Source organism: Etheostoma cragini, chromosome 23 (assembly GCF_013103735.1).
Source record: "Etheostoma cragini isolate CJK2018 chromosome 23, CSU_Ecrag_1.0, whole genome shotgun sequence".
Lineage (NCBI taxonomy): Eukaryota > Metazoa > Chordata > Actinopteri > Perciformes > Percidae > Etheostoma > Etheostoma cragini.
In genome coordinates this window covers 2,124,521-2,139,474 of record NC_048429.1, presented here as the reverse complement: position 1 = coordinate 2,139,474, position 14,954 = coordinate 2,124,521, and the positions used below count along the sequence as shown (strand labels likewise).

At 43.0% G+C, this 14,954-nt stretch overlaps 1 protein-coding gene across 24 annotated transcripts in view; it reads left to right on the top strand.

Moving 5' to 3' along the window:
* celf2 (cugbp, Elav-like family member 2) overlaps positions 1-14,954 on the top strand; it is a 208,795-nt gene that overhangs the window by 67,493 nt on the left and 126,348 nt on the right. The window contains exon 1 of one of the 24 annotated variants that reach the window (XM_034863752.1): positions 1,204-1,560. The exons of 20 other annotated variants lie outside the window; for them this stretch is intronic. In XM_034863752.1, coding sequence (XP_034719643.1) covers positions 1,484-1,560 — 77 coding nt within the window. In that variant the 5' untranslated portion in view covers positions 1,204-1,483. Of the gene's footprint in view, positions 1-1,203; positions 1,561-14,954 lie in introns of those variants that run through there. 3 more of the 24 variants (XM_034863761.1, XM_034863763.1, XM_034863770.1) reach the window with 3 other exon arrangements.

Sequence of the window (14,954 nt, the reverse complement as noted above, 5' to 3'; positions counted from 1 at the left end):
CGGTCACACACTCACACAGTTTAGGCTGGACAGACAAACGGTCACACACTCACACAGTTTAGGCTGGACAGACAAACGTTCACACAGGCAAAAAGCAACCACAACGTTGAATGCAAATAAATTGACAGGTTAAAAAAAAAAAAGTTGAAATGAGAGACGTTAGCTGGAAATGGTTAAATATGGTGAAGATGATTGTCTGATGAGAAATGATATGACAGTTAGATACCATATGGTTAACTATAACCTGTGAATAAAGGGCCGGCCCGTGGCAAAACTCAGTGTAGGCAAATCCCCGGGGCCGTGGCAGTCCAGAAAAGTTAAAAATCATAAGAATAAATGTCAAAAAAACAAACCAAAGGGTGACAAACGCAGAAAAAGATCACTAGTATATCAACAAAAAAAAACTCAAAAATTGAAAATAAAAAACGTCAAAATAAGCAACAGAAACGCATAGAAGAACGTCAAATGTCGGAAAAAAGCTAGCTGTAATCTTGCCTAGGGCACCAAATTATTCAGGGCGGGCTCTATGTGAATACATGAATATCTTGTGTTTGAAGGTGTTGAACATCTTTATAAAATGAATTTAAGTTACCTTCTATAGGGCTGGGCAATATACAGATATTATATCGATATCGTGATATGAGACTAGATATCGTCTTAGATTTTGGATATATCGTAATGTGACATAAGTGTTGTCTTTTCCTGGTTTTAAAGGCTGCATTACAGTAAAGTGATGTCATTATCTGATCTTACCAGACTGTAACTGTTATATTATTTGCCTTTACCCATTTAGTCATTATATCCACATTACTGATGATTATTTAATAAAACACTTTTTTTATTTTGTGAAAGCCCCAATAGTCATCACTATGTTGTGTCGATATCAGGGTATTTGGGTTAAAAATATCGTGATATTTGATTTTCTCCAATCCCCCAGCTCTACTTCTAGGTAACGACTACATGTAGATTATAGGCGTGTGGCTGTGCCCCATAATGAGGGCTAACGGTTAGACACATCCAGGGGTTCAGAGAGACCGCTATGGCAGAGGAGACCTAATGGTTAAAGATCAGCTGCAGCGTTCAATGCGCCACGCCTCCCCGGCTCGGCACATGCTTCTCCAACAGTCCGGCAGTCACGCTGTTGCAGAGCAGTTTTCCAGACAGGACCGGGGCGGAAGAGGAACACAAGCCGGAGAAGCGAATAGTGGAGCGGAGGAAGAGAATGTGACCACTGCTGGATGCGGACAAGAGAGTGTGTGCGGCTGGCTACACTTGGCTTTGAGGGAGGCCCTTCTCGGCTCTTATTGCACCTGTCCCTCTCCGTCTCCGCGGCCAGGCGCAGTTTGGGCGAGAGCTATCCGCTCCTTTATCTGCCAGGCAGGGCGCAGCGGCGGAGGCGCACACACACACACACAAACACACACGCGCGCGCGGCGAAACTGTGCTCACACACATACATCCACAGCCAGGGCAGGCAGGCAACATGACTTCATCCTACAATCTGGAATTTCTGCCCGATATGATGGTGGAGAGCCGCCTGCTTGTTCCCGGAGACAGAATGTGAGTTAATCCCCCCCCCCCCCCCCCCCCTTTCCAATCTCTTCCCTCTCGTGCGCGTGTGATGTCTTGTGTTTTGTGTGATCTTTACTGTCCTGGAGGAAGAAAAAAAAAAAAAGAGAGAGGCAGCTGTCCGGTGTGGAAATGTTGCTCCGCTGCTGGATATGTAGGCTAACTGGAATAAGGGGGGGTGGTGAGGGGGTCACAATCAACGCTATAGCCCGCGTGGATGTATCTCTGTGTTTAATTGTGTTTTAGTTGTGGCTTGTTGTTGTTAATATCCGTCGATAAATTGAAGGGGGACCGCAGGAGCGCCCCGGGGGCTGTTACCGGCGATGGACAGGACGGGGATGAATGAACGCCATTATGGGTGAATTAGAGCCATACCCGGTCTTTATTATCTGCTGCATGTCAGATTGTTGTAGGCTATACTGTAGCCCGCCAGGTCGACTCTTTAGAGCATTTTTTATTTTATTTTAAATATGTTTTATTTGTGGAGCATCGGCTTCTCGCTCCGTGGATTAGAGGAGGGGAAGTTGCTTTGATTTGCGGCAGCCGCCCTTTATAACGTCTGTGAGTCTCGCCGGGCTGGTAGCGGTGGGCTTCAGGACTGTGCAGCCGGCTATGGGAGCGCACCATGCTGAGACACGAGACCACAGAGTCGATCTCTCCATTCTCTCTGGTGGTTGAAGAAAAAAAAAAGCTCAGGGGTTGATCTCAGCCACATTATTCAACTCCTCTAGAGGCGGTTCTTTTTGCGCCTTCACAGCATGTTATTTTCCACACTTTGGGCACTTGGGTGAAATGCATCGGAAAGCGTTTTCAAAAAAAAAAGGAGAGAAAAAAAACCCCTGAATAGGAGAGAGGGGAAGCAACGCAGAGGCTGTGAGAACATACAGGAATGCGTGGACGTCTCTTATCCCGTGGGTTTCAATTGGATTTGCTGTAATTCAGTTAAACTCCGGGATTTCTAGAGCAGGGACAAAGGGAGGTTTTCATTCCGACATCATGCTCATGCGTTTTTTTCTTCTTCTTCTTCTCCACAGTGCATGTCCCACTTATGTCCCCTCAGCTCACAGAGCCTAGTTGTTGATGGATCATGTGTTCTATTTTCCCAGCAGAGGAGATATAGATGCACTGTTCTTCCTTTCATCTTCCCATTGAGGTGTTTTTTTCATCAGTGTAGGCCTACTGTATGTTAACTTGACATGGCATAAAAACGTGTGTGTGTGTCTGTGTGTGTGTAGGTGTAGTTTTTTGAAAAAACAGATTTATTAGACTCATAATGCAAGACATTTTACGATAGCCCTACTACAGAAATATCACCAAAGTTATAAAAATCCCACCCCAGCTGGAGAGGGACTGTGAAGTTGACTCACAGTACCATCAGATACTGTAGTGTGTTTTTTTGTAAACTCACTAATCTTTGACTGTAAACCCACTGTTTAGTTCCTCAGGCTTACTACAGTTCTCTATAACCATACCATAAACATATTTTATTGCATGCACTACTGTAGATAGACACTGTAGATTTATTCATCCCAATGGAAATTTTAGGCATCCAGAAGCAAGACAACCATAATACAACACATATACACACATATATCACGCACACACAAGAAGGAAAATAACAATCACTCACAGAGATGCAATGACCATGATAAGGGAAGGTACTATGGGAGACTGTGTGAAATGGTGATAGTGCAAAAGTGAACAGTGCAGAGATTGAATAGTGCAGTAGATCATAATTAAATATTAACTATGACTATTCAATATTAACATAAAAACCTATAAACTGACTGACTGAATAAGAACAATGCATAACAGGGAATAATGTATAAGATGTAAGATGTATATGTTATTACCACTGTCCACACTGTAGGAGACTGTAGTATCATGTTTACTACTACAGATGCTGTATGATTCACTATACTTATATCTATTCAAGTACATGGCGTCCCACAAGGCATACTATAAGTCAGCGGGAGATTATTATAGTAATATTATACATACCATACAGTACCACAGCATCACTATAAATTATAAGAACCACAGATGTGCTCTGTGTCAGTGGGACCCCACAAAGGGAGGCCATAGGGACACAGGAGAGACTGAAATACATTTCTCTCCAATAGTTGCTTTATACTCGGGGGTGGGGGGGAAAAAAGATAGAGCATCGTATTGCGATATTTTCAGTGGCAGTACTGTATCGATACACAGGCGCCAAGTATCGATTTTTTATTAAATACAGTATGTGTTGGTCAGTTGTCCCATTTTGCAGAAATGAAAGTGAAGTGATATGAAAAAACAGAGAAATGAATCTTTTTAGATGAAACAGATGTTGACAAAGTTTCCTTTTGGGGACATCATTTGAAATTGGGAAAAATTTGAAATTGCAAAATAGCTCAGAGTATTGCAATATTTTAAAAATCGCATCATCGTATCGTGATGATATCGTATCGGGAGTCGAGACAATTTTAGAAGAGTAAATGACTGATAACTGATGGCGCGTTACATTTTTTGCCATAGGGACACACGTAGGTACAAGTAGCTTTGGGTCCAGCGCCGTAATCTACATCATAGCCTGGCGCTCACCTCTGTGATTGGTCCGCTTTAGAAGTTCACACCGGCTTAGGTTCCTTCTACAGGCTACGGCATTAACTCTGCGTAGAGCCTCTGCAGAACCATAAATCCCGCTTCAATCGCCTATGAAAATATGGACAAGCAGTCCTATGTAGACATTGCTTCCTTTTAAGGGGACTCAAGCCAAAAACACACTGCTCTTTGTTGTCATAGCAGTATTATATGTGAACGTACTGTATTTCTATAGCGCTTATTTAGTCTTAACTACTACTCAAAGCACTTAGTACATGAAGTGTTCACCATTCATTAACATTCATGCATTGTGGTAGCGGCTGCCATACAAGGTACCACCTGCTGTTTTGGGGAGCAATTTGGGGTTCAGTGTGTTGCTCAAGGATACTTGGACACAGAACTGCAGAGCCAGAGATCAAACCAACCAACCAACCTTCCGATCGGTAGGTGACCTCTACAACCTGAGCCACAGCAGCCTCTTATAGAAGTATACCACAGGAGATCAAAAGTACCAACAAGTGTTTCATATTATAAAACTGCGTGAATCACAGATGTCATATTCCTGTTTCCATCATGATATGCTGCAAGGCGAGGGTGTGCACTTCACCCCGCGGAGTCTCCCTCCATTGACTCTCCATGTAGTCTATTCCCCTGATGCTTTAGCGATGAGAAGGCTTTCTCATTAATCAGTGTCATCGCATCTGACGGCGTACAACCGGCAGGCGTGGACAAGGAAACCATCATACTCCCAGCCGCCCTTTCCTTTCTCCCCCTGATGTGTCTTGCATCGCCAGTTGCGTGTATTTCTGCCCCGCAGTAAAGGATTTATGAATAGGACGTGTCGCCGATGTTAGACAGGCCTATTTGTGCCCTCTTACCCAGCCGGTGGGGAGGCGGACAGGTTGAACCAGATAGATAGCGCTTATGGAGATGACACTATGTGTTTACGCAAATACGCCTCTTGAGCCCAGCTGCTTACCTCTGGAGAGGTGCTCTTGCTGATCTTTTGATCGTGTTGTTTGTGTCATTGTATTTAATGCCACTATTTTCCAGTAGTAATGTAAAAATTGGCTCCTGGACTTCCTTCCAGAGGAATTGGCTGCATTCCCTTTCCAGGCTTTGCCGCTTCCTGTAGCAAAATCATATGAGAACTAAGTGGAACTCACCGTCTAATCTCTCTCTCTACAGTTCACTCAGTGCTGGGAACATGAAAGTGAGAAATTCAGGAAAAAAGGGAGCAGGACCTCTGCCCTTTACTTTCCACTCTAGCTCTGAAGCCCAGGCTCGGGTCGCTCTCTGGGAAATATGTGACCCCCCTCACCTCATACGACACTGTGTTGAATCCCGGTTCAAATCTATAAGTTTCAGGGTCTATCACACGTCTAGGGTGCAGGGAGGGGGTGGGGGGGGGTGGGCAGGATTTAGCAATTGTTTCTTGCACATAGCAATGACTGAATATGTAGCCAGAATCTAAGAACACAAGCCAACCCACTCATATCTTTCTCTTTGCCTTCCTGACCCCCATCCAAAGACACACATCACAAACCCAACAGCTGATAAACTCCTGTGAAATACAAGACAGGGTCCTCTGGAGAAATGTATGAGTTTGTTTAGATGAGGGGGTTGGATGGACATGAATGCAGAGTTTTAGATGGAGGGGTGAGAGAAGGCTTGTCTGCTTAGTGTTAACTTTGGTAGACTGATACCAAGTTTTGTATCATCTATTTTAAATTTGAATGTTGAGTCCATAAAAAAAAACTCTCCTGCATTTTACTATCATCAAACACCCTGTGATTAAAAAAGACCTCCAAAAGACTAAAATAAAACTCATGAAAATAACAAGTGGATACCTTAGTATGTGAATTAGCAGACCCTGATCCAAAGGTCACTCAACAGGAAATTGCAATGTGGCCATCACAAGAATTGCAAAGTCTGTGATTCCTGTTGTGTTTCAGCAACACAAATAGTCAAGATGGAAGAGTATTGAAGATATTTTATAATCAACACTATACATCTGAACTAATTTTATTCATAATGGAAACTGGTGAAACAGAATGAGCCTCAGTTTGAAGATTACAGAAACATTGTATCTTCTCCGTCAGACTTTAGTCCAAGGCTGCAAATTTTCCTTCTGTAAAACCATTGTAGCATAACACACAAAAGCTGAAAGCTGCATCAATATTTTCATTAAAAGCCAGGAAAAATGTGCTCATTCCTTGTTCTAATAACCACTAACAAATCTACAGGATATCCTGGTGGGTCTGATTCAAATGAACTCAGGTTAAGAGCTTCACATGGAAAGTCAATTAAGTACCGATCAAATGCAGATTGAACCAAAGTGATCAAAGAAAAAAAACTGCATCTTAACCGTTATGTAGAATATATGAAATGCATTATGGCCATTTTATGGCCAATAGGGAAGATCAAACTGATGCATCCGACTACTTCTAGAAGTGAAGAAGACAAGAGAGTGGGGGGGGAGAAGAGGAGCAGAGTGAAAATTGACATGGGCAGACTGGGAGAGGAGAATTACAGCGGGAAAGGTGTGAAAGAGGGAGAGGGAGTGATGGTTTGACAGCATTCGACTCCCTGGACAGACACCTGGTCAGATTTGAATTGTGTCTCATCTGATGAGAAAATGTGAGAGAAAAAAGAGAATCGGTAGGGTTGGTGGTTTCATCTTTCTTCCAAGCAACAGAGAGAGAGGCCTTTTCATTCTCTATTGTGAGGATGGCATACACACAAACTCACACACACATAGGGAACTGAGAAGAAATGCATCAGCAACAGTAGAAGAAGCCCTCCGTCATTTCTGCAATGACTGTTTTTGTTCATAATAGTGTTATTTAGGCAGGAAACACGTACAGTATGTGTGATATATGATGAGATGGAGTCGTCTTCATGCACCACGAGCTGCAACGACGCTCTATGTCGCGTTCTCGCTATCTGTGTACGTGTGTGTATGTGTGTTGTCATAATGATGAATGTCTTTGCTCTGCTGGGGCTCAGGAGCAGTTGTCTGTGGCTGACACCGCTGTGTGTAGGAGGTGATGTATCACGACCATGTGTCTGAGGTCTGCGTTTGTGTGTGTGTGTGTGTGTGTGTGAGAGAGAGAGAGAGACAGGGTGTGGCTGTATATCAGCAGGTATGTTTATTGAGACATGATGGGGTCAACAAGCATCTTTCTATTGTGTGAAGAGGTGTGTGTGGAGGCCCCGGAGAATGCATTTTCTTCTTCTTCTTCTCTGTGGCTGGGTGTGCGCTATGTATGGGAACTGACAAGTATGTACTTACTTATTTATTTAAATCACGTGACAATTGGACATCACTGTTGAAATGCTCCCCTCAAATGTTCCGGAAATTAAACAAGAACTACAGTTCTGGGTATAGGCTACTCTTTTAAGGTATCACCCAATATCACCCAGTACCAAGTAGTATCAAAAACTTCTCCAATCAAATGTTACCTGTAGGCCTATCCTTTTTGTACTCAGATCTAGAAGAAAAAACCTTTTGTGTGTTTTTGCTCAGAGCAAAACCACCGCAAGCGTTCTTTGATTTTGCTCAGAGCAAAATTGCCGCAAGCGTTCTTCGATTTAATGTGACGTGTGATTGTGACTGACTGCCGCAGCAGCTACAGCCCGTACAGTCTGTGGCGTGGTGAAGTCGAGTGTGGTGTATTCGACGGAGTTGGCAATTCAGCATGCCGAGATGGTACCGAAATGTTTGAAAGAATGGCTACGCACATCAAATGCCGAAGGTTTATTTTAATTTAAGTACTCTATTTAAGTCGGTATCACTTTAAGAGTACGGGTAGGTACTGGTATTCAAGATTTTTAAAATGATACACAACACTATTATTGGCAAATACCAATCTATCATAACAAGCCTGCTTTATTTTGAGTTAGCAAGCTTTGCTAATGCAATAATGAGCTAGCTAGCGTCACTTTTTGAGGACACAGTTACAAAGTACATATTAAGCAAGAGCTGCCGGGTTAGCCAATGCAGTTTTAAAAACTTCTAAAATAACAATAATAATAATAAGCCCTATGTGTAACTAACCTAAATGTGCTTTGTTTTTGAGTTAGCAAGCTAACTAGTTGCTAGCTAACCTGTAGCACTTCCTAGAGAGAGCCCAGTTGCTCACTTGCTCTTCTAGCTTCTGCTCATCTAGCATCTGGAACTGGAGCTTGCTGATGCTAACAAAATAATAACTATTTTCGTTGTAAAAAAACAAAACAAGGTCTTCAATGTTTTTATATTAAGGATAGAAAACGCCAGCAACAGGTTTTCAGAAAGACAGATATATGACCAGCTTTGAGAAAAATCAGTGAGTTTCAAATGTTTGTGGAGCTGACGGTTGTTAAGAGATGGATCAAGAGTTTAGCTAGTAATGGTGGCAACAGCAAGTTTTAATCCAGCCCCTTCCTACTGTGACCAGACCCTTAAGTGCAGAGCGTTGCGTCAATTGGGTACTTAGAGAGGCAGGGAATGTACAGTAGGCTATAGCCGAGATTTGAGGATGCCAGTCAGACGCTGCCGGTGTGTTCATTGCTCTTAGTGTGTGTCCGAAAATGTGTCTTGCTCAATCTCCTGTTACCAGGTCTCGAGAGACAAATAGGCAACCAGGCCTGTGAAAACAAGACAAAACAAGTGACTTTTTACACGGTACAGGTAATTCATCTTCAGGACAATGACCACAATAAGGAGTTAAACCCCCTTTTAACATTATTTAACATTAGAAATCTGATGGGATATCAAATATAGACACCTTTTCACAGTGCTTTTGAGTCATTCCCCACGACGGGTTGAATCTATTCTTTTACTCATTTCTATTTCTCCCTGTCTTTTTTATATTTCATCCCGTATTTCACTCACTTTATCCCGGGCATTTATTTGTCCCAAAACTCCTACAGTCCAGTCACCATCAGTCGCGACTTACGTGTATTTTCATTTAAATGTCACACACTGTGGTTTTCCTAACCAGCAAAAAACAGTTTGCCCTGCACTGCCTCTGATTGGCTAGTACTCGTTGGCATCTGGGTCAGAACCAATTAGAAGCAGGAAGTGGGCGGGAACAAACTCTGCTGTCTCCTGTGTGTATGGGGAAAGGGGAGGGACAGAGGGAACAGGAAAGACAAACTCCTACGTTTAACTAAAAACTGCTTGACAACTTATTATGGAGCTGGGAACAAGCCCAAATAAACAACTACACTTTAGAAACAAGCCCCAAAATACATGACCTGCGATAACCACTATTTGCAAGAAACTTAACAGAAAAACAAGCCCAAATTTGCTTATAATAAGCAGACTTGGCAACACTGTTAATCTCCACTAGCAGATGATCTGCTCATGATTGTCTCATTACTCTTTCTTTACTCTGTCAGCCATGTTGTGTTCAAGGTCTCCAGAAGTAGTTTTTTTCCCTCTCATTGTCTGCAATCTTTTGCTGTTTTAGCATTTTAATTGATTTGACTTCTCAAGAATGGCCAGGCGAGCTTCTCCGTCTATCTCCCGTCAATATTGTTCCTGCAGTAGCCTACGTTCATACATATTTCTCCAGCTTATTGCTTATTCAAGTCAAAGACACGTCCACACAGCAAACATAGGTGCACACATATAAAGTGCAATGCCTTTGCACTGCTCAATTTGTGTGTGTGCATCTATGTGTGCCGTTCAAACGTGTATTATACTGTGTGTGTGTGTGTGTATGAGTAACAGTAACAGTAACAGTGGTGTGTGTGTGTCTGTTTTGTGTTCTCAGGAGTGTTTCATCATTTGGCCTTGAAATTAATGCACATGCTTTCAGTGCTCCATACACACTTTGCCACCCACACAAATACGCAGAATACACACCACCTGACACACACTAATACACACGCAGACAAACACAAACACAGTCCCCGCGTTGTTCACATCATGTCCCTGGGCTGTAATGACGGGCAGAAAAATAACTCAATCCTAAGAGACGAAGAGAACACAGTGATGATCTCTCTTCCTCTCCTGGTTTATGTATATTTCTCTTCCCAGCCGCCTCCTTCTTCTCAACGTCTTTTTCTCTCCTTCCTTTCTTCCTCTCATGCTTAATAGTCAGCCATTGCATTTGTACTGTGCAGTGGCATTACTCCGGCTTGCCAGAGGGAGAGCTTACCTCGTGAATGTCTCAGTAGATTTTTTTTTTCTACCCCTTCTTCCCCCATCCCTCGATTTATCCCTCTTTGGCCTGTATCTTTCTCTCTTTCACTCCTCTCTCCCACTCTCTCCCTCTCACTCCATTCAAGCGTGCTAAATGCTTTACCTCTGTCAACTCTTGAGTCTGAGAAGAGCTCATTATTGTGGAGAAGGAGAGGAAGTTGGGATTAGGAGCAACATTCGTGGACTGAGGCTCTTGTTCAGCTAAAAGCGGCGTCAGAATTACAGAGCGGGTTAGACTTACCCGCGTTAGTTGGCGGTATTATTCACTAATCGGGGGTTTTACCGTGATTATTAAATGATTACTTTTTTAAAGTGTATGACTCGATTCCCGGCAAAACTGTATTTCTCGCCACGCTGTAAATTATGTTTTGATTTTAAAGGTCCCATGACACGGTGCTAATACCATATCTGAAGTCGCTTTCTCAAAATTCAGCCTTGGTGCAGAATTACAGCCCCTAGAGCCAGTCCCACAATGAGCTTTCTATAGGACGTGCCGTTTCTGTATCAGTAGCTATTAAGGAGGAGATGGGGGGTGGGGCAAGGTGCTGGGTGCGGGTGTGGCCTTGACCAACTGCCACTTTGCTTGTTTGAAAGCCATGATATATCTCTCTTTCTAATGGGCGGGCCAAATTCTCTGGGCGGGCCAAGCAGAGAAAGGGGAGGTATTCTTGCCCCCTATGACATTCATAGGGGCCAGATTCCAGATCGACCCCTCTGAGCTTTCATTATCTCAAAGGCAGACCAGGATAGAACAAGACTCAGTTTACACCTATTGCCATTACTAGCCCCTAGGGGAAAATAGGCAGGCATACAACACATTTTCTTTCAAGTTATGCAAGTTATAGAGCGTTGGCGTGCTGTCCTTATGTGACTCCCTGCATTGATGGTGTTTGTTATTGTTAAGTCCCTGTCAGGGATGCATTTGGTTGCATTAGCATTTATACAACAAACCAAAACTGGTAAGAAATCGGCAAGTTATTTGAGTGATCACAATGCCGCTCGGCCGTTTACTTTTGTATTTAGCGCTGTCCATTTGTGATCCATTCGCCCAAGACGTATTTTACAACCAAGTGTTAACAGGGTCCAAGAGGCTATTATTAGCATGAAACATAACTGAAAGAAAAAGTTCCAGAGTAGCAAAGAGTTCATCAAGCGGTGTTAATGTAATATAGGCACTTCAGGGTCAGACTTGAGTATTACCATTGACAGTTGCATACTCACAAGCTAGCAACATGATGCATTCAACCCGACACAGTGGCTCGGCTGGTTAGCTTGCATGAGAGCAACTGATGGATGACGTGAGAGCCGGCCCGGTGACATTACACAGCACAGAAACGTAAAGGCCCGGATCTAGTCAAAAGTCACAGAAAGGTCAGTGGCAACTGCTATCAGCGTGCAGAGCAGCTACTGTTGTACAAATGAGCCACTGGTTTTTATTCCACACACTTCAGCAGCTGTTTTTTTTAAGAGACAATTGTGTCCTTATTGTTTGATTTTGTTTGTCTTTGGTGCTAATTGGTTATTTTTGGTGGGATCTTTCACCTGTCAAAATAACAGTGTGACCAGGACTATGAAATCTTTTTTTCCTGGTTTCAGTGGTTGATTATGTTTAACTAGGTGGCACTAATCTGTTTTATGTCTGCTCATGCACACGCTAATGCTCAAGTTCTGCTTATGTCATTTCAAACAAATCATATTTGTGAATCATATCACTGCCTGTGCACAACGACTGCATCCCAGTAGCGTTGCTATGGAACCCACGAAACTAGGAGGGACCCGCCCTACAATAGCATTCACACACTATTATTGGCTCGGCATCGGCACTTACACAAGGTAGCGGAACCCAATTTGTTCAGGTCCTATCCCATCACCAATCGGCTATCCTAATGTTAACCACCTGTGTAACCACAATGCCTAACCCCAACCAATTGGGCTGATCCGTGGGGTGGGACTTGCCTAGAAGTTACCTGGAATCCATAGCAACATATCCCAGTAAAGACATACCAGATGGTGAAAACTTACAGCAAATGCTATCGTTTTCAAGACACGGCATTTTGAATCACACAACAGGTATCAGTGAGATGGTGCTAAAAGATGTCTTAAGATGCTGGCAGGAGGAGTAGGAGGTAACTTCAATCAGCTGGTGTAGTGTTTGAAATGGTAACCTGCAGGCTCTCGGGGCTGGATGGCACTTGGTTATCTCTATGATAGCATATGGGAGAGACGTTTTTTTGATGGGATCAAACTGTCCATTAATGTGCCTGTTCCTTGTCTAACCTTTGAAATCTGAGTATAAAACCTGTAGCAGAAGTGGACAGACTATATTTATTGCTGATAAAATTGGCCTGTTAACTATATTAGTCTGCAAGAAACCTTGTCTCTGTCTGTGTAGAAGTAGCTGCTCACCCCCTCAAGAACACTTAGTTTGGGTTCTGTTTCAATAGCTTTTCAACTATGTCAAAAGGCAATTCTGGCACTTCCATATCAATTAGTTCTTTTTCCTGCTTGTGAAATATTCAAGTAAAAGATGTAAAAAAAAAAACCTTCTGGCCTGACCCTATAATGGAGTTTTACTAGGAATCAAAACTCCAGCCATGCATGCGGACGGGATTAATCTGAGTCTTCCACCCGAACCTTAGGGTGCCACCCAGCCTCATTGGCAGAGCACAGACTGTACTCCCTACCCATAAATCTCTCTGTCTGGTCTCTTCTTCTCAGTCTGACTCTCTTCATTCCCATCTGTTTTATATGGACGCTGCAAAACATACATGTGGGCACGCATACACACACACAAATCCATACACAGCTGCAGAGCTGTCAGGTCTAACCTTGACTTGAACAGAGAATGAATTGTAATGCAAAGTGTGTGTGGGTATGTGGGTGAGGGGGGGCGGGGTGCACAAACAGGATGTCAGCGAGCTGCTGCTCGTCTCTGCCTGACCTACCTCTTTCTTCCCTGTGGAGTCCGAACTCAGCACAATCTCTCTGTTACAGGCTCTCTTTTTCTCTCCTCTCACCAGACCAGCAATAGTTACATTTGCTTTTTCTCTCTCTTCACCAAACAAATCCCGGAGCTTTAAAGCAAAAGAGAGGGAGAGTAGCACTTTGGTCAAATCAACATAGACACCAAAATCATAGCACCGGGAGCTCTAGTGTTGCACGCTGACGGAGGTAGTAAGTCATTTGAATTAAATCAATTGTGAAGTGAATTGTGTAATCCTATCTTCAACGATAATCAGCCAAAGTCTGTGAATTTCATGTAGCAGATAGATATAAATGTACTGTAGATGACAAGATGAATGTGTGGTCGGTCACCTGAAATATTCTCAATTTTTGATTTTCTTACTCGGCAGAAATAAATCTTGTTAACATGGAAAGCAAGGCATATAGAACATTTGAGTGACAATGCAATGTAAAGTGCTTTACCTTATACCATAAAGAGCCATTAAAAGCAATTAAAAACGTTAATTGAAGAGAATAAAAAAAAAATGAAACAAGAATGCAAGATACAGTGCGGTGTAAGAAATAAACAATTGCTTGATTTAATAAAAAGGCAGCAACACACAGAAAAGTCTTCAGCCTTGATTTCAATGAACTGATAGTGTCAGTGGACCTGATCAATTCTTTGAGAGACAGGAAGCCAATGTAAAAGACCTCAGAATTGGACTGATGTGATCCGCTATCTGGGTTTTAGTGATGACTCGCATTTTGATCGTCATCAGCTTCAGCTTTCTAGTTGAAGTTAAGGCTTCCATCTTTGGAAAATGTTACTGGTGCATGCTTTTGCTCCATGCTATATGGCAAGCATCATGTTAGCTTCTAGCGTTGAAACCTCGGGCATTATGTACGTCCTAGGTACTTAGCCAAGCCAGGCCGTTTCCGTCCAAGTGTCGGCACCCTGGGATGTGTTCTGGCATGGAGGACCAAATACGAGCCGGCCCATATATGGCCTCCTGATTTGGACATGTTTTGTAGGCGTGGAATTGGTCCAATGTGGTTTAAGAATCAGCCTTCCGTTAGCGGCACTCTGCCCAGCTTTGGCTCATAACATCTGTCCAAACTTGTCTAAACCATGCACCAATACTTGCAAGTCATTCATCACGAGTCTGGCAACTTGATGTTTCAAACGTTGGCCGCTGTTGGGAAAACTCAAATCAATGAAGTGTTAGACTGGACTGAACTGCCGAGGCTGCTATAAACTGTTAATATTTTATCATGGAAGAAAAGCTTTGTTTCTTCTTCTGTTATATAATTCTCTAATAGGTTTGCATCTACAGGATTATGTCCTCATGTACAGGTGAAGACATTGAGCTAAATCGAGGACAACAAATATGCTTGCCTCATGATGTTTCCTGGGCCGAACATTATCCCACTGGAATCATTGGGGCGTACTGTTTGTCAATGTAGTGTCCGCGACCTGAAAATATTTGCAAAGCTGTATAGAGCAGAGCAGTAGGGCCTTCAGTGGGCGCCCGAGCCTGCGGTAAAATCCCTCAGTAGTGATAGATGTGTGTGTTCCAGATAGCAAAGTGATCGATGGGAGTATTGTTGGGATAGGCGTTCAGAGTTGCTGTTATTGTGTTCCGGAAAGCTAAGGGGAGATGGGGGG